Raw genomic sequence first — 23216 nt, forward strand, 5'->3', positions numbered from 1 at the left:
CATTCTCTCGGGGACAAATCCTAACCAGTCAAGGTTTCACTTAGTCATGCACTGACGTCAATGGACGACTAAGTGAAAATGTGTCTAAAGAGGAAGTTATCAACCAATTCAACCCCCAACTGTGTTTTATGACTGACAGGTAGCTCGCCAGTCCCCCACTACGTACGTCATCATCATGAACGGCTCGGACATCGAGATCGACGTCCACCGGCTGAGCGACGGCGGGCTCCTGCTCTCCTACAACGGCAGCAGCTACACCACCTACATGAAGGAGGAAGTGGACAGGTGAGACTTCCTGTCCATCTCAAATCTGAATGGATGGATGGATGGATGGACTGGCCATGAAGTCGATACTTTCAAAATGGTCATCATTTGTCTCACTTGGGAGTTGATGCTCCATCGTGAACGTACGCGTTTGTAACCCTCTAGCTACCGCATCACTGTTGGCAACAAGACGTGTGTGTTTGAGAAGGAGAGGGACCCCACGGTGCTGAGGTCGTCCTCTGCTGGTAAACTCCTGCAGTACCTGGTGGAGGATGGAGGCCATATCTGCGCCGGGAACTCGTATGCGGAGATCGAGGTGAGCAGAGGGTTCCATGAGAACATACTGTACCAGTTTGGGTATGACAATTAGATCCTCATTAGATTGTGTGTGTGTGTGTGTGTGTGTGTGTGTGTGTGTGTGTGTACACGGACTGACGTCTGCGTTACGGTTGCAGGTGATGAAGATGGTGATGACGCTGACGGTGGTGGAGTCGGGCTGTGTCCACTATGTGAAGAGGCACGGGGCGGTGCTGGAGCCTGGCTGTGTGGTGGCTAGATTGGACCTGGATGATCCCAGCAACATCCAACCAGCAAGTCACCCATTCACCAACTTCTATACAACTCTGGCTGCGTCTGAAATGGCAACCTATCCCCTATATACTGCACTTGGCCTATATCGGGAACAGGGTTCCGTTTTGGGCGCAGCCTTTTTAATACAGCTATTATAGGAGGCAGCCTTTTTAATACAGCTATTATAGGAGGCAGCCTTTTTGAAGAAATATCATGTAATACGATCCAAATCACAAAATGATGCTATACGTCTAGAACATAGGTCATGTAAATCACACACTTTCAGTCAGTCAATCGCAGGGTGGCTTGGTGGTCAGGACCACATTTGAAGGCTGTTTTTATCTGAACCCTATCTTCCTGTGGGTCTCCTAGGTGGAGCTGAACACGGCCTCCTTCCCGGCCCAGCAGCCGCTGCCCATCGTGGGGGAGAAGCTCCACCAGGTCTTCCACATGGTCCTGGAGAACCTGGTCAAGGTCATGGCCGGCTACTGCCTCACCGAGCCCTACTTCAGCAACAAGGTGAGGGCCTCCACCCACTGCAGCTGTGCAGCGCTTACCAGTACAGTGGCTTACTGCTTTATTCCAGTTTGTCGTTATTAGCAGACGATCAGATCTCACAACATCCCAAAGAAGTGTTTTAAGTTCTCCGGAACCATGTACTTCTTGGATGATTTCTATAAAGACGTGTCTGGAACGCAGGCGATAGAATGGCATGCCTTGTGCACACTGTAGAATAGGGATGTCGGTCAAGCTGTGGGACGGGGGTGTGATATTGGGGTGTGTGATGACAGCATGCCACCCCCCCCTCCTCCTGCCTGCAGGTAAAGCGGTGGGTGGACACTCTGATGAAGACCCTGCGGGACCCCTCGCTGCCCCTGCTGGAGCTCCAGGAGTTAATGACCAGCGTGGCCAGCCGCATCCCGCCCAGCGTCGAGAAGGCCATCCGCAAGGTCATGGCTCAGTACGCCAGCAACATCACCTCGGTGCTCTGCCAGTTCCCCAGCCAGAGGGTGGGTGACTAAAGCCTTAAGCTATAGCCAACGCTCAAAGTATCTGAAACTTTTCTACATGTGTTTATTTGAATCAGGGGTTGGAACCGGTTCAGGGAACAGAACCTGAAACTGGAAAATAACAATATTTTTTTTGAAGAACGGAAACAGAACCGGGAACAAGGTTCCTCGGTATTAGCCGCTAGTATATAGGAATCTAGTAGTAATATAAATAATTACGGAATTCAGCGAAGTAATGTTAGGCCTAGTGCTAATATCCTAAACACATTATAATGCAAGTCATATCGTGATGCCCAGCGCTTCAAGCCAAGCCTCCTCCGTGCCAGTCTGTCTCTTTCGCTTTCTCCCCACCCTGCAGAATTTCAGTCGCATCTCACACCCAGCACTTGTCTGTATGAGTCAAGCTTATAAACAACTAGCTTTCCTGGTCTATAGAGCAGTTTTCTATCTCCACTGATTGGTGGAGTAATTTAATGCTGTAAATGTCAAAATTGTGTTGCTTTTTGTAGTTAAAGGAACAATATAAACGGGTACCCTTTTTCTTCTGGTTCAAACCGGTTCAGAACTTTATTATGCTGGTCAGAACAGTGGAACGAAACGATTGGAAAATAAGTTCGGTTCCAACCCCTGATTTGAGCCCAGGTCTGCTCTACAGTACACTTGGTGAATTGGTTTCCCATCCATTTCAGATTGCCTGTATCTTGGACAGCCACGCAGCCACCCTTCAGAAGAAGGCCGACCGGGAAGTGTTCTTCATGAACACTCAGAGTATCGTCCAGCTGGTGCAGAGGTCGCACTTCTCTTATTTCATGACCTGAATCATCACTCCATGACATGTACAACTTCAGATAGGATGTTGGATTGTAATAGTGGGTGGATGAATTTGCCGCAGGTACCGCAGTGGAATCCGAGGATACATGAAGTCTGTGGTGCTGGATCTGCTCAAGTGTTACCTTCAGGTGGAGATGCAGTTCCAGCAAGGTGATTTTGGTGTTTCACTGTGGATCTAATCGAGACGATATCCTGCTGTTTATGACTTGTTTCATGTCGCGGTGATTCATTGTAATGGCCACTTTTTTCCCTCCCCTTTTTGTGAACAGCTCACTACGACAAGTGTGTGATCAACCTGAGGGAGCAGTACAAGCCTGATATGACCCCTGTGCTGGAGAGCATCTTCTCTCACGCTCAGGTCTCCAAGAAGAACGTCCTGGTCACCATACTCATCGTAAGGCTACTCTCTCTCGCTCTCTCTCTGCTAAACACCCACCGCTTCGCATCTACTTGATGAAGAACAATGAAATTAAGCTTAAACATAAATTCAGTATTAAGGAAACTGCATTTGCGCTAATGTTTTTGCTGTTTTGGAGGGGTCAACCAACGCAACCTGCAAACTGTTTTTCTCATTGACTTTCACTGGATAATGAAACCACACTCTATTTAAAATAGTGTAATTTTCTTCAGTGTAAACACTGCAGTGTTCCTTCATCGGCAATTGATGGTGACGGGGACATGTTTCAAGACTCCAATGCTAATAGGTGCTGTGTGTCCCTGGTGACGTTTAGGATCAGCTGTGTGGGCGGGACCCCACCCTAGCAGACGAGCTGATGGTCATCCTGAACGAGCTCACACAGCTCAACAAGATGGAGAACTCAAAGGTGGCACTGCGTGCCAGACAGGTACATTTCGCAACCGTTTGTACTGAATGATGTTTTCGCACAGCGGAGTGTACCGCTCGTCAATATTCTAAGACCCCCAGTCAGTCTGGTAAGATGGTAGATGTTATTCACTTAGATGGGCACTACATTTTGTATCTTCAAAACAACATTCTGAATATTGATGGACACGTGTGTATTTTTCAGGTTTTGATCGCTTCCCATCTGCCCTCTTATGAACTGAGGCACAACCAGGTGGAGTCCATCTTTCTGTCTGCCATCGACATGTATGGACACCAGTTCTGTCCAGAGAACCTGAAGGTGAGCGTCACGATTTCACCAAAACAGCTTTATTTTTATTTTTTATTTTTTTGTAATTCCGTAAGATCCGAAGGATAATATTTCTTTACTCCTCGGGCAGAAACTCATCCTGTCTGAGACCTCCATCTTTGACGTCTTGCCCAATTTCTTCTACCACTCTAACCGGGTGGTGTGTATGGCTGCCTTGGAGGTGAGCATAGTGAACAGCATATAAACCTGACATGGTTTCATCCTGATGTAGATTTGAGCTCAAAATGTTTTCCTACCGTGGCCCCCAACCTGTAGGTGTACGTACGAAGGGGCTACATTGCTTACGAGCTGAACAGCCTCCAGCATCACCAGTTGCAGGACGGGACGTGTGCCGTAGACTTCCAGTTCATGTTGCCGTCGTCCCACCCCAACAGGTACCCAGCCAGCAGTTCTCTACCACAGTCACAAAGCAGCTCTACAACAAACGTAACCTACAATGTCCCAACTCTGGATTTGCCACTTTCAATACACGGCTGCCATAGCTGCCAACTACCCCCGGTAAACAAAAAAAAGAAAGTCTTGAGTTGAGATAGAAGGGACAGGGTGGTTGCAATTTGAAATAGACAGGAAAGACGTTTAGTTTACAACCTAAAGTTACAACTGTGCCATTATGCTAACTGTGTCGTTAATGTAAAGCAAGTTGGTTATATATAGTTAGCTAATTTACTTTTCACCGCATAAGGATTTGAATCATTCTAAAGCAATGTGAATGGACAACTTTTTTTTTTTTGTGTGTATATTTGTTCGTCAATGAGCCAAACGTATTTTATTTTGGTCCGTCTTTATACCGTCTCTCTGCAGTCCAGTATTCCTCTGGTTCTCATTGATTTGCTCCTGTTTCCCATTTCTCCCCATCAACACGCAAAAGATTCACCCGAGTGATTCACTCGGCGCGCGCCAACACGTAGTCCACTCAACTCTACATGCTCAGCATCTCTGAGAACGTGTGGTTCAGTCCCTATACTGAGAGCACAAATAGGGCCTGTAAAACCCTGGTCATGGTACAGTCTGTGTGCTGTTTCCTTTTGTGTAGAGCAGTAGATCATCTTTGTCCTCCCTGACACCCCCATAACCCTCTCCCCTTTGGGACAAGCCCTTCAATGTAATTGTTTCTCCACTGCCATTTTGGGGCAAACCGCCAGGCAGAAGTAAACTATTGGGATGGACTCTCAAGATGCCAAAGCTCTAATTCCACAAACCAGGAAACTGACTCCCTTTTTTGTTTAAAAAAAAATGTCACAAATTCTATTAGCTGACAGTCAGGCCCAATTGCAAATTATTTACTTTCGGCTTTCCCCTCTACTCTATCCTGTTTTGTTAATGTCAGGTTTTGTAATTGCAACTTGATAAATCACAAGGGATCTCAATCACACCCAGTAGTTAAAATAAAATGACCCATTTGCTACTTTTAACATTTTAACTTCGGAATGGTTTTTCATGGTCATTATTAATGTGCAAAGCGAGAGTATGCCGTAAAGTGAAACTAATAAGAATGCATTGTGGTCAAGGTTGATCATCCACTGCTTACATTCACCTGTCAATGATCTGATTTCAGAGGGAGCAGCCCTACTCTGAACAGGTAGAGTACAGCTCCTCCTTCCAGGCAGCCTGCCACACTGTGTCTAGCTCCGTCTGTTTATGTCTCCTAGCAATGCATGGCTGAATGCGCTGTTTTGCTCTTCCCCATCTTTATAAAAAAAAAAACACAAAAAAACATAAACCTCTGCCGAAGGACTCCTCCACCACCTCCTTCTTAGTTTATACCCTTTAAAAAAAATGTTTATTGCCTTTCTCAACTTTCATAGAGATAAGAACCTTTTGAGAAGCATATGTACTTTGTCTGACCTACTGTTTGCAATGTGTGTTTTAAAACCTTTTTTTTTGTGACGAAAAGCGCATTCTGTATTCTCCAGTTGCAGATTTGACCCTCTTAGGCCACTATAGTAATCTGCCCTGCCTCTTTCAATCAACCATAGTCAGTTAATTTCGAAAGTATTATCAAACAAAACATAGATGTTGCTGTCTGTTATGCTTTGTGGAAAGAGAACAGGTACAGTATGCTATACCATTGCTCCCAGTGCCCACCCCAACCCTACCCAGGTGTCACCAGTGTGTCGTCCCTTACCTCAGGTTGACGATGCCGGTGAACAGTGTGGGACAGTTTGAGATGAGGCGGCAGGGTAGCGAACTCTTCCTAGATGGGGCGTTCTCTCCCCCATGTCAGCGCATGGGAGCCATGGTGGCCTTCCAGTGTTTCGAAGACTTCAAAAGGTAAAAAACCCACAGAGAACTACTCTTGGATGTCTGGATGTCTGGTAATATAAGCCATGTCCTGACCTGAGGCGAGTTCAGCTTCTGTTTGCAGCGAACATGTTGCCACAATTTCAGTTGAACGATTTGAATGAACATTCCGAAATGTTACAGTGAAACATCAAACAGCTACTTTTTTTTGGATTACTGTGGCTTTCTAGCGACAATATTCAAACTGTAAACGACTTAACTATTCCTACTAAATATAGTAGAAAGTCTACATGGCCACTTTATTATTTTTAGTGGAAGTTTAGACCCGAAACAGACGTTTGCGGCACACAATCTTCTCAGACTGCTAGCTAACTTTAGCGAACAGTCGCGGTTAACACAAAACAAGTGGACTATTGGGTGTGTGTCCGTCTGCTGGGTTTGTGTGCAGGAACTTTGACGAGGTTATCTCCAGTTTTGCTGACCCGCTTCTGGAGAGCCCGCTTTCCCCCGAGGCCTGCTCCAGCCTCTACGAGGAGGATACCTGCAAGGTGACCGTGTGATGGGATCGTGTTAGAGGCTTTATGGAATTGTTGCTTCTGAGGGTTGCTCTCAAGCCACGAGGGGTCTACTAAATGGACAGAAATATTGGCGAGGAAAATACCTCATTAGAACAACAACAAAATGTATATATTTTTGCTTAAAACAAATTTGTTTCATTAGATAAGAAATGGATATCATATAATATTGATATCTTTGCATATGAACTATACAGCTACAATCTGAGTTTTTTTTTTTTGGTACACGAGGTGAAGGCTGACATCTCTCAGTAAGCTGTGATTATTTCCCCGTGCGCTCCAGCAGAACATGAAGGAGAACCCCATCCACATCATCAATGTGTCCATCAAGTCGGCGGACACAGAGGATGACGATACCTTGGTCACAGCCTTCGCTGCCTTCGCCCAGTCTAAGGTCAGCAGCACGGTTCATCCCACCAAACTCTCACAGTATAATTATGTTGGGGCTTTTATCCTCATAGGGGTGAATCCTAGATTCTGCTCATGTTGAATTTCAACTTAGTCTCCCGTTAACCTCAACACAGGATTAAGTGAATGTTTGACCGAAGTGGAAGTTAGGATCCTTCTTCATTGTTATCCTGGGTGTCTCCTATGATTATACTTGATATGATGATTTCTTATTACAGAAGGTTTTACTCTTTGAGCACGGCATCCGAAGGATCACGTTTTTAGTCGCACAGAGGGTAAGATGTTTCTACGAGACCATTTTGAAATGTCCTCGTACGGCCATCCTGATCTCGCAAGCTTCCATTCTGTTGCACGGAATCCGCGTAGCAAAACAGATTGTAAGCTCGCGAGATCGAGATGGTCGTACGAGGCTACATTTTGAAATATCCCTTTGCTGCTGTTGAATACGACTGTTAATAGTGCTCCGTCATCTCTTCTTATTAATCTGATTTGACTTACTATTAACTTAATTTTAATCTACTTTGGATTTACTATTAATATACTATTAACTTAATATTAACTTACTATTAAACTATGGCTAATAAAAGCAGGGTCGTTTCCATTAGTGCACACCGCAGCAAAGCGTTTTGCAACAGAAAACGAAAACGAGCATTTCTTATTGGACAACTTCAGGTAGTCCCTCCCTGTTTCCGTCAATTTTCTTCCTTTTGGTGCCTAATGAATACGACCAAGATGAATCTAATTTTCCTCTTTGATTTTTACCAGAGGGAATTTCCCAAGTTCTTCACTTTCAGAGCCAGAGACGGGGTAAAAAAACAACTTCTTTACAGTTTTTTGTTATTTATTTTTAACAATAAATAGACATTTGTTTTATACATGAACAGCTTTAAAACACCACCCACTCTCTCCACCTGTGTGTGTCTCTCTCCCAGTTTCAGGAGGACCGTATCTACAGGAACCTGGAGCCTGCTCTGGCCTTCCAGCTGGAGCTGAACCGCATGCGTAACTTTGACCTGACGGCCGTGCCCTGTGCCAACAGCAAGATGCACCAGTACCTGGGTGCCGCTCGCGTGCAGGAGGGCGCTGAGGTCACAGACTACCGCTACTTCATCCGAGCCATCATGCGCCACTCTGACCTCATCACAAAGGTACGGGGGGAATAAATGCCACATGAGCGCAAGCGTGCAGGGGTGGAAGGAGGCCCCTTTACAAAAGCTCTCTTCTAAACAGGAGTTAAAAATACATGTATTGATTTTGCTCCCTTACATTGAAAATAAGTCATTTGTGTCTTGCTTGGAACATGACTTTTCTCTCAAAACGCTGGCACCCCTTTCTCTCTGTCCAGGAAGCGTCATTTGAGTACCTACAGAACGAGGGCGAGCGTCTTCTCCTGGAGGCCATGGATGAGCTGGAGGTGGCCTTCAGCAACACCAAATGGCGCACCGACTGCAACCACATCTTCCTCAACTTTGTCCCGACCGTCATCATGGACCCCTCCAAGGTCCGTGTGCCTGTGCTGTTGGCTCCTCCGAGACAAGGGATTTTGACGTCAATCCCATTTTAGTAATAGTCCGTCTTAAAGGGGGCTTACGTGGCTCCTGATACAAAAAGGGTTCCTTAAATGGACAGAAATATTGCCCAGAAATGAGCTTATTGGACAGAAGGGGCACAACTGCCCATACACACGAGGAAAGACATGTTTGCCTAACACAAAGGATTGTGGGGTTTCATGAGCTAGTTAAAGTGATCCGTGTTATATCATGATGTGTAAATGAACTACAGTATGTGTTGCCTCTCTTGTGTCCTGTAGATTGAGGAGTCGGTGCGTTCCATGGTGATGCGTTACGGCAGTAGGCTGTGGAAGCTCCGGGTGCTCCAGGCCGAGCTCAAGATCAACATCCGGCTGACGCCCACTGGGACCGCCATCCCCATCCGTCTGTTCCTCACCAACGAGTCCGGCTACTACTTGGACATCAGCTTGTATAAGGAGGTCACAGACCCCTCAACGGGACAGGTAGGCCGATCAGGAAGAGCACTATAAACCGGCACGCAGGCTGGGATCAGCTCACTGGCACAGATTGGTGCACGATGCACAGTCAGTGTTGAATTCGCAGTGCAGCAGGGTCTACATTTTAGCTAAACGCTTCACAGGGTATTCCTGAAGACCATATGGAGGCTTAACAAATCAGTTATAAACACTTCTATTTCAGTTTCTCTAGCCGTTCGATGCAATGATCTGCAGCTGACAACTGACCTCCGTCTCCCCTCTGACCTCCAGATCATGTTCCAGTCGTACGGGGACAAGCAAGGCCCTCTGCACGGCATGCTCATCAACCATCCCTATGTCACCAAGGACCTGCTGCAGTCCAAACGCTTCCAGGCCCAGACTTTGGGCACCACCTACGTCTACGACTTCCCAGAGATGTTCCGACAGGTGGGGGTTCCTCTCTCTTTGTCTCTCCTTTTTGACACTTGACCCTTTTTAACTGCAGGTACTAAAACATTTTTTCTTTTTAATCTGTTTTTTTAACCTTTTGTGTCTCATAGGCCCTCTTTAAGCTTTGGGGTCCCGGGGACAGCTACCCTAAAGATGTGCTGATGTGCACCGAGCTGGTGCTGGACCCGCATGACAGACTGGTGCAGATGAACCGCCTGCCTGGAGACAACGAGGTAGAGCACATAGCGTGCTCACGTGGATTGGAACTACAACATATTCTAGTGTTACAGAGACGAGCAAGGCCATCTTTCTTTTAAAGCCCCTTATGTTGTCCCGAAACCCTCCTGGCAATCCCGAATACTCTACTTGGCTCTTTATCCCTCTCTCCAAGGTGGGAATTGTAGCCTTCCGGATGCGGATGAAGACTCCAGAGTATCCCGAGGGCCGCGACATCATCGTCATCTGCAACGACATCACCTACATGATTGGCTCGTTCGGGCCCCAGGAGGACCAGCTGTTCCTGCGGGCGTCGGAGATGGCCCGGGCCGAGGGCATTCCACGCATCTACATCTCAGCCAACAGTGGGGCGCGCATCGGCCTGGCCGAGGAGATACGACACATGTTCCAGGTTGCCTGGACCGACCCCCAGGACCCTTACAAGGTGACTTATCACCAGTCACTACATAACAGTAGATTCTACAGTGTACATAAGACCTTTTCTTTACAAGGACTGTTCAGTTGAGCGCGCCTGCTACTGAGTTGTCTTCAGTGGCCTTGTAAAAAGGGTTTTGACTTGTAAGGGCATACCATGCAACAATGTACTTTATTTGGTAAATATTTTTTTAACTCTTCTTCAATTGCACTGTTGGTTAAGGGCTTGTGAGTATGCATTTCAGGTTAAAGTCTACACTTGTTGTATTCGGCGCATGTGACAAATAAAGTTTGATTTGAAAGGTGGAAAAAACGCACTCTGGAAATGTTAATAGATTTGCAGCAGCAGAGGTCACAGCAATGCAAATTAAATTATGTTTCTGAAGATTTTTATTTTTCTGACTTAATGTTATTCCTTCTGTCTGTGACACTGGCAAAGCTGATTTGTTAACATGTGCTGTCGGCATGGTCTAATGTTTCGGGCAAACTGACTGGTGATCAGAAGAGTGGGTGTGATTGATTTTCTCTGTGGGGCATAATGGCAAGGTGTAATCCTGATGACCTCTTATCAGACTCTACACTGTTTCTGTGTCTGCCCACTTTCTTGGAACTGATGACTGTTTGCTTGTCTTCACCTGTAGGGTTTCAAGTACCTGTACCTGACACCCCAGGACTACACCCGCATCAGCTCCACCAACGCTGTCCATTGCCACCACGTGGAGGAGGGCGGAGAGTCCAGGTGGCACACGCACGCCCGTCACCTGAGGGGTGTACTACAAAGCAGAATCAATTAGTTAGCCAGCTGACTTTGAAAAGCAACCAGAAATAACTATTGATTTGTTGGGACATTACTTTTTTTTTTTTTTTTATGCTCAAAAGACATATATCTATACCCATTTTCAAGCTTATCTTCAAATATCACAATGTTATGGCAGGTCAGCCGGCTAACTCCTTGAACCTGTCTTGTAGTATACCCCTCTGGTGCTTGTCACCCTTATCAACTAGCACAGCTAACACACACAATCTGGTATCTCAGAGGTTCGCTGACTCACTCTCTCCCCATCCTGTCGACTGGACTCCAGGTACATCATCACTGACATCATAGGGACCGAAGATGGTCTTGGGGTGGAGAACCTGAGAGGATCAGGCACCATTGCCGGGGAGTCTTCCCAGGCCTATGACGAGATCATCACCATCAGCATGGTCAGGAGGACACACACACATCTCTTTGTCTGGTGTTAGATAAGCTACGAGGCATGCTATGCTTAACGACCTGGGTTATGTTGAAGCTATGGTACTGTATGTCCTGGGTACTGCAGGTGACGTGCCGTGCCATTGGGATCGGGGCTTATCTAGTGCGTCTGGGGCAGAGGGTCATCCAGGTGGAGAACTCCCACATCATCCTGACCGGGGCTGGAGCCCTCAACAAGGTACGTCTCTGTCCCGTCTGCTTGGATTCTTCATGCGTTTTAGAACTCTGAGACTTACATAAGAAGTATACACAGGCCCACTGTTAGGATAACTATGGGAGCTCGTATGTTCAAAATAATATATGAAAATGTGTTTTTCAACTAAAATATCCCTCTAACCCTCATACTACCAACATATTTTATATAGATGGATTACCAACTGGGGTCATTTTGACAAGCAACAATCATAGCAAAATATTAACTTAATTATTATCAAGACCTCATTAGACATATAAATAATGTTATCAGATTTTTTTTTATACCAAAATGACTTATTTTAGCAAAATGTGTTCATTAGCATATTCTATTAAAAAATATATATATTGATGTTAATCTTCATTAATGTGCATCTTTTTTCCCAAAGTACAAACCACATTAGTACTAAAAAGCTGATTTACCATAATTTGATTGTAGTATCATTTAGTTTTTCAGAATTTTGAAGTAAATATTCATTTTGACATGAGCTATAAAAAAAACGACTGCATTTTAAAGGGGCGGTACACCAAAAATGTAAATATACATCATTGTATTTACAGTGTTTAATCCATTGATCATGAGACGATTACCATAAATATGGCTTTATTTTATGTATTTACTTACCCCAAAGCCATTAGCATCGCTTCTAGTGAAACAATGGGAGTGGTAGGGCCTATGGCAGGAAGCTTCTAAAAGCATGCCCAAATCCTCAGTCACTTCAAACCAAACGTTATAGCAACCAAAACACCATAAAAAGTTGCACGTATAGAATATTGGAGGATATTATAGGAATTCTGGTATTTATAAAATATTTCCCGTAGAATAGCTATGGATAACTTGTAATTATGTCTCCAGAGAAAGCTAGATTCAAATAAAAATCCTATTTATCAAATGACTACCGACGGATTAGGTGTTTTTGGCCGGGGGTTCAAAATTACCCCAAAGGTCTTCTAAAAATAAAAAAATAAGTCCATATTGATACAGAAACACTAAACAATTATTTAGATTGATTGACAAAAGTCATGAAGAATTGAATAAATCACCTTTTGGGCTATGATCAAAAATATGACTCTTGTGTCAAAATGACCCCAGTCAGTTAGTTGTATGACGGTTAAGGAGTCTCATATTTCATAAGTAGTGAAACCTATTTTAAATCGTTAGAACTGGAATGTCCTGTAATCCTCTGAATATGTGACCCGTTTCCACTGCCCTTGACCGTGAAGCTGTTGCCATTACAGGTTCTGGGTCGAGAAGTGTACACCTCCAACAACCAGCTGGGAGGCGTCCAGATCATGCACAACAACGGAGTGACGCACACTACGGTGCCCGATGACTTTGAGGGCGTTTTCACTATCCTGCGCTGGCTCTCCTATATGCCGAAGGTACATAATGAAAAAGAGGAAGACCAGGTCTGACCCCATATTCATAAAGATTCTCAGAGAAGGAGCGCTAATCTAGGATCACATCCCCTCTGTCCATGTAATCATATTCATTATGATCTGATGGACAAAATGGATCCTAGATCAGCACTTGTTTAATCTGAGACGCCAATTTGGCAAGACAGCCCAAACAGATCTCAGAGCAGGCTGAAGATGTCCCGTAAGAGGTCAAACTCAGCCGACCAACCCCCAGATAGGAGTTGTCAGCACATTGTTCTACTCTTATTTCAGACCAAGCACTCTCCGGTGCCGGTGATCCCACCCAAGGACCCAGTGGAGAGGGAGATCGAGTTCACCCCCACGAAGGCTCCCTATGACCCCCGCTGGCTACTGGCCGGGAGGCCCCACCCCAGTGAGAGACACTCTGCAGCATACATAACCCTCTTAACTCTGCCCAGATTCTATTTCTCCCAGCCCCTGAGTTGACAGACATGGCTATGTCACCCAGTGCAGTGTACTGAATATTAAATTATATCAAATCCAACTTTTTAAAGTGCATAAGAAAAGTTAGCAATACACTGTACATTATTGCTGTCATATATTATTTTTGTTTGTTGTGTTTAGCTGTAAAAGGAGCCTGGCAGAGTGGATTTTGTGACCATGGCTCGTTCATGGAAGTGATGGGGTCTTGGGCCCAGACAGTAGTGGTGGGCAGAGCCAGGTGAGTGTACTGTATAGACAGACACACACACATACACACACACACATACATGCGCGCAATATAAATGATTAAAGAAGACATATGGGTAACAATTTCTTAAAAACTGCAGGTACAATGCAGTTTTAATACATTCATGCATTTTAAGACTACCGTAATTTCCGGACTATAAGCCGCTACTTTATTCCCACACTTTGAACCTCGCGGTTTATACAATGACGCAGCTAATTTATGGATTTCTCCCGCTTTCACAAGATTCAAGCCACCAAAAAACTGAGCACCGTCACATAATGTGACGTAAATCGAGCGCGCTCAAACTTCCCATCATTCTGATTACGGTAGTAATTGTGTCACCCTCATCATGGCAAAGACACAGAGAAATGCATATGATGCAGCTTTCAAGTTGAAGGCGATCGATCTGGCTGTTGGAAAAGGAAATAGAGCTGCTGCATGGGAGCTTGGCCTTAAATGAGTCGGTTATAAGACTTTGTAAACAGCAGCGTGAGGAACGGACTCAGTGCAAAAAGACAACAAAAGCTTTCAGAGTGAAGAAAAGCAGATGGCCCAAAGTATTTGCAGCCACTCGACATCAGTGTAAATCGTGCATTTAAGGTGGCGCTCCTTGTTCAGTGGGAGGCTTGGATGACAAGTGGGGAGAAATCCTTCACTAAAACGGGCCGCATGCGAAGAGCATCTTATGGTCAAGTCTGCCAGTGGGTCCTGACAGCGTGGAGCATTGTCAAAAAATCCACTATCATCAACGGGTTTCGAAAGGCTGGACTGCTGCGTGTTGAAGGGGCAGCATGAGCACAGCGGGGTATTTGCCTCCGGATGAAAGTGACGAGAGCGACAATGAAAACGATCCAACATCGGATTAAGCAATTCTGAGGCTATTCAACTCCGACACCGAAGGAGATGACTTCAGTGGTTTCAGTGCACAGGAGGAGGAAGATAGTGACCAATGACTTTACTGGTAGGCTACTGTTTAATTTTTGTTACAAGCCGTGTTTCGTTAAAGCCTATTTATTTTGTTACAAGCCGTGTTTCGTTTAAAGGCTGTGTAAAGTTAATTTGTTTCAATGTACCGGTAGGCACCTGCGTCTTATTTATGTACAAAATACATAACATTTTTTTAAATCAGTTGGTGCGGTTTATATTCAGGTGCGCTTAATAGTCCAGCAATTACGGTAGTCATGAGCATGTTTGACCCCGTTACGTCTTATCTCATAATGACCCTTACTAAATATCAGTCATTTCGAGCCAGTTGATACATGGAGAGAGAGAGACATAACATTTGAATTATTATAAACAATTATGAAGGCTCATAGATGATTTATAACAGCTTGTTCAGCGTTATACCTGCAGGATATGGAATCACTGAGATGTAGCAGTTCCGAAGGCAGACTGCCAACTAATTTGTAACGCAACACCACAGGTTAGGTGGGATTCCCCTTGGCGTCATCGCTGTGGAAACACGCACCGTTGAGGTGGCTATCCCGGCCGATCCAGCAAACTTGGATTCTGAGGCCAGAGTGAGTGGCTCTGTGTCCTCCATTATATGTTGTGATTATGTACTGGACCTGCTTGGGCCGTATGCCAAGGCGACATGTTAGTCAACCATCGTGAATTAAGTTGTGATGCCTTTGCTCATTTTCGAAAAGGGGACACATGATCTGACAAGGTAATGCAGACTCATTTGACACCTGCAACAGAGTTTAACATCCCTCTATGTGTGTCACACTCACTCAGCTGGTGCAGCAGGCCGGCCAGGTGTGGTTTCCGGACTCTGCCTTCAAGACGGCCCAGGCCATCCGTGACTTCAACCGTGAGCGGCTGCCTCTGATGGTGTTCGCCAACTGGAGAGGCTTCTCCGGGGGAATGAAGGGTACTGACTGGCCAACCTGGGATCAAATACTATTCAAAATCACTTCAAATCATTTTTGTATCTGTGCTGGATTGAGCTTGCCTGTTGCAATAAGACTACTAGGACATCTCAAATGCAAGTCACGCTCACCTGGCACTCCAGCCAGACTAAAGCAAACGCTCAACGCATTTGAAAAATGTCAAATAGTATTTGAACCCTAGTCTGGTACTGACTGGAAAACCCCCACTAGAACACAGCGGGGTTTTTTTCTTCTCGTTTTCTTCTAAATCTCTAAACAATATTGTAAATATTGGTGTTACCACAACTGCAAGTCAGTTTTTATTTCTCTCAGACATGTACGACCAGGTGCTGAAGTATGGGGCCTACATCGTGGACGGCCTGCGTGAGTTCCGCCAGCCTGTGTTGATCTACATCCCGCCGCACGCTGAGCTGAGGGGGGGATCCTGGGTGGTGATCGATCCCACCATTAACCTTCTGTGCATGGAGCTCTACGCAGACAGAGAGAGCAGGTAGGCCTTTTTTTTAACATGGCAGGGCAGCTTCTCTCCAGAGTCAATGTGAATGAGCTGCTCTCTTACTCCTTTCCCTCTTCTTCTCTCTCTCATCCCCCTTTCCCTGTTGTCTCATCTCCACCACTCTCCCTGTCAAGGGGTGGTGTGCTAGAGGCAGAGGGCACTGTGGAGATCAAGTATCGCAGGAAGGACCTGTTGAAAACCATGCGCCGGATCGACTCGGTCTACGCCGGTCTGGCTGAACAGCTTGGTAAACAGCCTGGTAAACTCTTACAACAGTACCTGTCGTTCCACCCATATGTACGATAGGCATCGTGTTTTCTTTTTAGTTAGCATTGTAAAAAAAATAATAATAATCTAAAGGTCATGAACAGTCAATCGTGTTTGTGAAGTTATGATATTTGAACGAAACCAGATCAAAATATGAAAAGTGTCCGTTGCTTCTACATTGATAAAGTGTGATCATAAAGTTACTGGTCCCCTCCCCCATGTCAAACACTTGGATTCAGGAGGCAGGATTATTAAGGGGATAGGGTGACATTTTAATACACCGATGATAACATGATATTTTCTTGCCTAATTTAAATAAGTGCCACCTTGTAACTAAAATCGGAGAAGATGTGTTTGCAGAGTGGCATGGTTTATATAGCTAGATAGCTACTCTACTGGTGCCAAAATTCGTGGCAGCTGGTTTGCTTAACATAAGGAATGTGACTTGATATATTTAAAATCAAATACTTTTAGACTTTTCCTCAAGTAGTGTTTTACTGGGTGACTTTTACTTGAGTCAAAGGAAGCTATCTTTACTTTTACTGTGGGTACATTTTCCACCAGTGCTGGAGTCACAGGGGTTCGACAACCATTCAGAAAACAGCGGGGTTGTGTTCATTAGGCACCAAATGAAAGGAAACAGGGCAAGACTTGCTAATGCTAATTTTCTGCTTTCCATTGCAAAATGTTTTTAAACATCTTTAATTCGGTGTCCTAATGAACAGGGACTGAAACGGGGAAAGACATCCTGGACTTGGCCAATAAGAAATGCAAATCTTCCGCTTTTTATTGCAAGATGTTTTTAAACCTCTTTAATTCCGTGTCCTAATGAACAGGGAGGAGACATTGGTTAATAAATCCTTTTGACTGGCCAGGTACACCGGAGCTGACAGACAAACAGCGGAAGGACCTGGAAGCCAAGCTGAGGGCCAGAGAGGAGTTCCTGCTGCCCATCTACCACCAAGTGGCAGTGCAGTTTGTGGACCTCCACGACACCCCTGGTAGAATGCACGAGAAGGGTGCCATCACGGTAAAAAAAAAATCCTCCCTTGTTGTAAAACACAAAAACACTTTGTGTTATAATTGGGGTTGGAACCCCCAAAAATTCAAATAGTTTCTTTCTGAATGGAACCCACATTTAAATTCCTTTCCACTGTTCCGACTAGCAAAATAAAGTTCTGAACCAGTTTGAAAACCAAAAAAGTTATGGTTTATATCGTTCCTGTCTGTTATATTTTTAAACATTTAGCTCAACATAAAATTACTTCACCAATCAGTGCGGATAGAGCAGCTTGCGGAGTGGGCAAGCTATAGTTGTTTACATGCAACTATAGTGAGATGCGACTGAAATTTCGCGGGTGGGGAGTGCGAGATGGTGGAGGAGGCTTGGCTTGAGGCTCTGAGCATCTTGTTATGACATGCATTATCTGAATTAGTTACACAAAATTATACCAACAGAAGAGCGGCTTTTATGAAGGAACTTTGAATGTCCTTGAACTTCCATGAGTTGGCTTAGCGTTGGACCAGAGCTAGCTGCCTAACCTTTTTTTAAAGTTAATAAATCCAATGTGGAATGTGATAACTATAGTAACCTTAACTAGTATTGAAAAAGTTAATCCATTCTTCTCTAATTAAAAAATCTCTCTCCCTAATTTCTGAATCACGTTTGTAATGTCCATAGACTACAGTAGCCTATGCTTCGGAGGGGGAGGGGCAGGTAGCCACATCTGGCAGGCAGACAGTGGAATACATTTCTGAGGCACAGCGTGAGGGCTTTGCATAGGTGTTTTGTTGCATTTTTTTGGTACTGGAAAAAAATGCCAGAACATAAAATAACTTTATTAACCGGTTGCTATTCTTTTAAAATGGCAGTTCTGTTCCAGAACAGTGTAGATCACTTTCGTTCTGATTCTGTTCCTTGAAGGATTCCGATATTTTCCGGTTTTTGGTTCTGTTCCCTGAACTGGTTCCAACCCCCAGTTGTGATAGTCAATCAAACAATGGAAGGTGCCAGAACAAACCCTGGAAAGCAAAATAAAGTTCAATGAGACCTCAATGGGCAGACAGGACATGAATATGTGATGCCTGGTCCCATTCTCCACACCTGCCATGGGGCATTAGTGTCCCTCACTCTATGGTCTATGTAACCTGGTGGTCACATGCAGGACATCCTGGACTGGAAGAATGTGCGGAGCTTCTTCTACTGGCGTCTGCGGCGCCTCCTGCTGGAGGGCGTGGTGAAGTGCGAGGTCCTGCAGGCCAACCCAGAGCTGAGTGACGGACACATCCAGTCCATGCTGCGCCGCTGGTTTGTGGAGACCGAGGGCACGGTCCAGGTATGGATGTCACAACGTAATTGCTCTGTTCATGTGATACAAGCAAGGTTATCCTATTGTAATGGAGTACCCCTGTCTGAAACATGTAATCCCAATTGTCACCCTCGGAACATTTTAGTTATTTTTGGTCCAGTGTTTAAGATGTTGGGTTACTGCGTGGGGGACCCAGGTTCGAATCCCACTGGTTACACAATCTATTACAATCCAAGGTGTGTAGAAGTGTTTTTAGAGTTTGGTTCTGTGCTTAATTACCAGGCGTACCTTTGGGACAATAACAAAGCGGTGGTGGAGTGGCTGGAGAAGCATTTGGCCAAAGAGGACGGCACACGATCCGCCATCAGAGAGAACATCAAGTACCTGAAGAGGGACCACGCCTTGAAACACATCCGCAGGTACACACACACACACACACACACACACACACACACACACACACACACACACACATTGGTACACTTGAAAGTACTGTGTGCATATAATCCTATGTACGTACTGTGTGTGTTATCCCAGCATTGTGCTGGCCAACCCTGAGGTGACCATGGACTGCATCATCCACATGAGCCAGTCCATCACTCCATCCCAGAGGGCCAAGATCTCCCACCTGCTGGCCACGATGGACGGCACCGCGCCCAGTTAAACTTGAGATCTGAGGCTGAGCTGCCCAATGCCTTACACAGGAAATCCCTGAAGTTCTAGCATCGGGGAGAGAATAGATAAGTAGGTCTGTGGGATGTGGACCCAGGGCAGGGGGACACATGCACTATCTCCCCATCGGTGCCGCCTACTTTCTATTGTTGAGTTGAGACAATAAAGCTAAGACGCCAAAGAAGCCAAAACGTGTCTAATTCTCAGGGTTAGAGCTAGTTCGGGCTGCTCATACGCTATAACCATGCAGCACTATACACTACACATGCACTAGATCAAGGGTCCCTGCTTTGGGTAGATTTATTTTTCTTTCCTCGGATGGTCGGGGGGCCGGAACATAGTTATAGATCGTTTGTACACTGCAAATTGACTGCAAGAATCCAAAAAATATATAGTATTTGACAAAAACAGTATAATTTTAAACCTTGATTTCATTGGGATACGATCACTTATGCCTCTCTACTTATGCGTGGGAATAATTGGGAACAGATTCCCTAAATTAAAATCCCTTTTAGCTGATTTCCTAGCGATTTTAGTCTTATATGTTCAACAAATGAAATATATTTTTTTAAATCTTCAGCTTGGGGTGCCAAATAAAATCGCCCGGGGGTTTCGGTAAGTATTCAGACCCCTTGACTTTTTCCAGATTTTGTTACGTTACAGCCTTATTCTAAAATGGATTAATTTGTTTTTCCCCCTCATCAATCTGCACACACGACCCCATAATGACAAAGCAAAAACAGATTTGGGGATTGTTTTCTAAATTTAGAAAAAAATAAATGCTCCAAGCATGGCACACCAGTATTTTGGGATTTCTCCCATTCTTCTCTGCAGATCATCTCAAGCTCTGTCAGGTTGGACTGGGAGCGTCGCTGCACAGCTATTTTCAGGTCTCTCCAGAGATGTTTGATCGGGTTCAAGTCCGGGCTCTGCCTGGGCCACTCAAGGACATCCAGAGACTTGTCCCGAAGCCACTCCTGCGTTGTCTTTGCTATATGCTTAGGGTCTTTGCTCTGTTGGAACCTTCACCCCAGTCTGAGAACCTGCTCCAGAGTGCTCAGGACTTCATCAAGGATCTCTCTGTTACTTTGCTTTGTTCATCTTTCCCTCGATCCTGACTAGTCTCCCAGTCCCTGAAAAACATCCTCACGGTATGATGCTGTCACCACCATGCTTTACCGTAGGGATGGTGCCAGGTTTCTTCCAGACGTCACATTTGGCTTTCAGGCCAAAGAGTTCAATCTTGGTTTCATCCTTTAGGTGCCTTTTGGCAAACTCCAAGCAGGCTGTCATTTGCCTTGTGCTGAGGAGTGGCTTCCGTCTGGCCACTCTACCATAAAGGCCTGATTGGTGGAGGGCTGCAGAGATGGTGGCCCTTCTGGAAGGTTCTCTCATCTCCACAGGGGAACTCTGGAGCTCTGTCAGTGACTCTTGGGTCACCTCCCTGACCAAGGCCTTTCTCCCCTGATTGCTCAGTTTGACCGGGCGGCCAGCTGTAGGAAGAGTCTTGGTGGTTCCAAACCTCTTCCGTTTAAGAATGATGGCCTCCGTGTTCTTGGGGACCTTCAATGCTGCAGAAATGTTTTGGTACCCTTTCCCAGATCTGTGCTTCGACACAATCCTGTCTCGGAGCTCAAGGGACAATTCCTTTGACCTCATGGTTTGGTTTTTGCTCTGACCTGCACTGTCAACTGTGAGACCTTTTTAAATAGACAGGTGTGCATTTCCAAATCATGTCCAATCAATTTAATTTACCACAGGTGGACTCCCAAGTTGTAGAAACATCTCAAGCATGATCAATGGAAACAGGGTGCACCTGAGCTCAATGTTGGGTCTCATAGCAAAGGGTCTGAATATTTACGTAAATAAGGTGTTTTTATATACATTTTCAAAAATGTCTAAAAACCTGTTTTCGCTTTTTCATTATGGGGTATTGTGTGTAGATTTATTTAATACATATTAGAATAAGACTAACGTAACAAAATGTGGAAAAAGTCTTGGGTTCTGAATACTTTCTGAATGCGCTGTACATGTCAACATTGGTGTGGTATTGTAGCTTTAGCGGTTCAAGAGCAGTGGTGAATCCAAATACTTCCAAATCAAACATATGGAGCTTTTATGCACATTTAAAAAGTATACAAGTTATCAAAAAGCTGTGAACAAGCAACCGATTCCAGACTGGTCTACATATTTTTAAGTTTGAAATGTGTTTCTAGCTTAAAACGGTATAAGACTAGTTATAGGCTACATTTTTAACATTCTAGTCTATGGCCATTGAAATGCATTGGGAAAGGGCTGATTTTGGTGTTGGTAGCTTTTACGGTTTTGGCACTACAGGTTCCAGTGGAATAATAATAATTGAAAACAATTTAAGAGTAAACCATTTTCATTAATCACACCTAATTATCAAAAGTACAACCCCCCCGCCCACCTGACATGACAGGCAGGTTAAAGTAAATGGTCGAAGTATTTGAACTCTGGTCTGGTTTCATGTAGTTTTAACATTGCTATGATCAGAGGGAACCACCACTGCTCTTTAGCATTTCTGATACACTTCATCAATAGGATTTGAAACCATGAATTAAATGGATTGGACCGTGTGCCTTTTCATCAGTATTCTATCAAGCTTCTCATTGCTAATGCTGTACACTGGCATTTTACAACTGGGTTGACCAGGGTTTTTGCTCTGGTGTGTTAATCATTCTGTTCACATCTGGGAGAATGTGTGCCGACCTTTGAATGTACGCCAGCCAGGGGCCGAACAAAGCCCTCATTTGTGTACCATGTAAAATACTTTATTTTTTATGTGCCAGTGCAAAGACAATACACAAGCCTGTCTGGTGGTTGGGTGATGTGTAACCTTTACTTCAGTATGTTCCTAGGCCGTCATTGAAAATAAGAATTTGTTCTTAACTGACTTGCTAGTTTAAATAAGGATAAGATAAAATATTGACCCCAAAAAAGACTAATTTCAGTGACATTAAATTACATTTAATTAAATTCATTTGAAGTCATTTCAGTGACAATGGTCTAGTAGGAAAATTTCATTTTTCCCTTTCAAAAATGGGATATGTCAGTATTGCCCTTAAGACTAACCTGTACAATTTGAAAGTCAGGTAATATTTTTTTAGTTTTTATTAACCAGTGTTTATTTGTGTGCCCTTGAATTTCTTTCTTTGTATTAATGTTTTTTTGACTGAATAACAAATACACCTGAGTCATGTCATTTCATTTGTGTTTTTTTTGTTGTCAGTGATGGTGTATGCTGGAGTCTGACTGAATAACAAATACACCTGAGTCATGTCGTTTCATTTGTGTTTTTTTTGTTGTCAGTGATGGTGTATGCTGGAGTCTGACTGAATAATCCTATATAAATGCACACCCGTAGTATTTGTATAGTAATGATTTGGAACAAATTGACATTGATATGACTGTCTGTGATATGTGTTTTCATTGTTTTGAATATAATGCTGATTGTTGCTTAAACGCAGGTGAACAGGGGCAGAGAAGGGTATAATGGGTCCCCAAGCCATTCTGCTGCTGTTGCCTTCATCAAAATACCAGATATCCATTTGAAATTGTCAATAATATATGTAAAATATCTGCCATGTACTTACTATACATTACTCGAATAAGGGGTATCTGTAAATAAATGGAATGAATCTGTTTTCAGCAAGTAACTTTTTATTTATCCATTGTGATTTAACAGTACATGTAGCCTGACATCCTCCCAAAAGTTGTGAATAATTTGATGAATATTATGAATTTGGACTTTGACAGATTTTAGCATATTTTCAAATGCTGAAATTTGTCAAATGGTCTACAAATGCTATTAATTAGACATATTTAGGAATGTATGGATAAATA

General features: G+C 44.3%; 1 protein-coding gene across 12 annotated transcripts in view; it reads left to right on the top strand.

The window, feature by feature from the left end:
• Positions 1-23021, top strand: part of acacb (acetyl-CoA carboxylase beta) — a 48496-nt gene extending 25475 nt beyond the window's left edge. For 8 of the 12 annotated variants that reach the window (XM_035735456.2, XM_035735457.2, XM_035735455.2 and 5 more), the window contains 38 exons: positions 140-285; positions 430-580; positions 720-854; positions 1207-1353; positions 1656-1844; positions 2534-2634; positions 2737-2825; positions 2945-3069; positions 3407-3520; positions 3704-3817; positions 3918-4007; positions 4103-4221; positions 5403-5426; positions 5978-6118; positions 6537-6636; positions 6950-7057; positions 7290-7346; positions 7837-7878; positions 8004-8219; positions 8417-8572; positions 8882-9085; positions 9350-9505; positions 9619-9741; positions 9900-10169; positions 10801-10898; positions 11242-11362; positions 11479-11589; positions 12843-12986; positions 13275-13395; positions 13608-13704; positions 15137-15233; positions 15451-15586; positions 15918-16095; positions 16236-16360; positions 17244-17398; positions 18534-18704; positions 18960-19096; positions 19215-23021. In XM_035735456.2, coding sequence (XP_035591349.1) covers positions 140-285; positions 430-580; positions 720-854; positions 1207-1353; positions 1656-1844; positions 2534-2634; positions 2737-2825; positions 2945-3069; positions 3407-3520; positions 3704-3817; positions 3918-4007; positions 4103-4221; positions 5403-5426; positions 5978-6118; positions 6537-6636; positions 6950-7057; positions 7290-7346; positions 7837-7878; positions 8004-8219; positions 8417-8572; positions 8882-9085; positions 9350-9505; positions 9619-9741; positions 9900-10169; positions 10801-10898; positions 11242-11362; positions 11479-11589; positions 12843-12986; positions 13275-13395; positions 13608-13704; positions 15137-15233; positions 15451-15586; positions 15918-16095; positions 16236-16360; positions 17244-17398; positions 18534-18704; positions 18960-19096; positions 19215-19341 — 4935 coding nt within the window. In that variant the 3' untranslated portion in view covers positions 19342-23021. The remainder of the gene's footprint in view (positions 1-139; positions 286-429; positions 581-719; positions 855-1206; positions 1354-1655; positions 1845-2533; positions 2635-2736; positions 2826-2944; positions 3070-3406; positions 3521-3703; positions 3818-3917; positions 4008-4102; positions 4222-5402; positions 5427-5977; positions 6119-6536; positions 6637-6949; positions 7058-7289; positions 7347-7836; positions 7879-8003; positions 8220-8416; positions 8573-8881; positions 9086-9349; positions 9506-9618; positions 9742-9899; positions 10170-10800; positions 10899-11241; positions 11363-11478; positions 11590-12842; positions 12987-13274; positions 13396-13607; positions 13705-15136; positions 15234-15450; positions 15587-15917; positions 16096-16235; positions 16361-17243; positions 17399-18533; positions 18705-18959; positions 19097-19214) is intronic. The other 4 variants (XM_035735458.2, XM_035735459.2, XM_035735460.2 and 1 more) reach the window with 4 other exon arrangements.
• The last annotated feature ends 195 nt before the right edge of the window (positions 23022-23216 follow it).

The sequence above is a fragment of the Oncorhynchus keta genome, chromosome 25 (genome assembly GCF_023373465.1).
Source record: "Oncorhynchus keta strain PuntledgeMale-10-30-2019 chromosome 25, Oket_V2, whole genome shotgun sequence".
In the NCBI taxonomy this organism is placed as follows: Eukaryota; Metazoa; Chordata; class Actinopteri; order Salmoniformes; family Salmonidae; genus Oncorhynchus; species Oncorhynchus keta.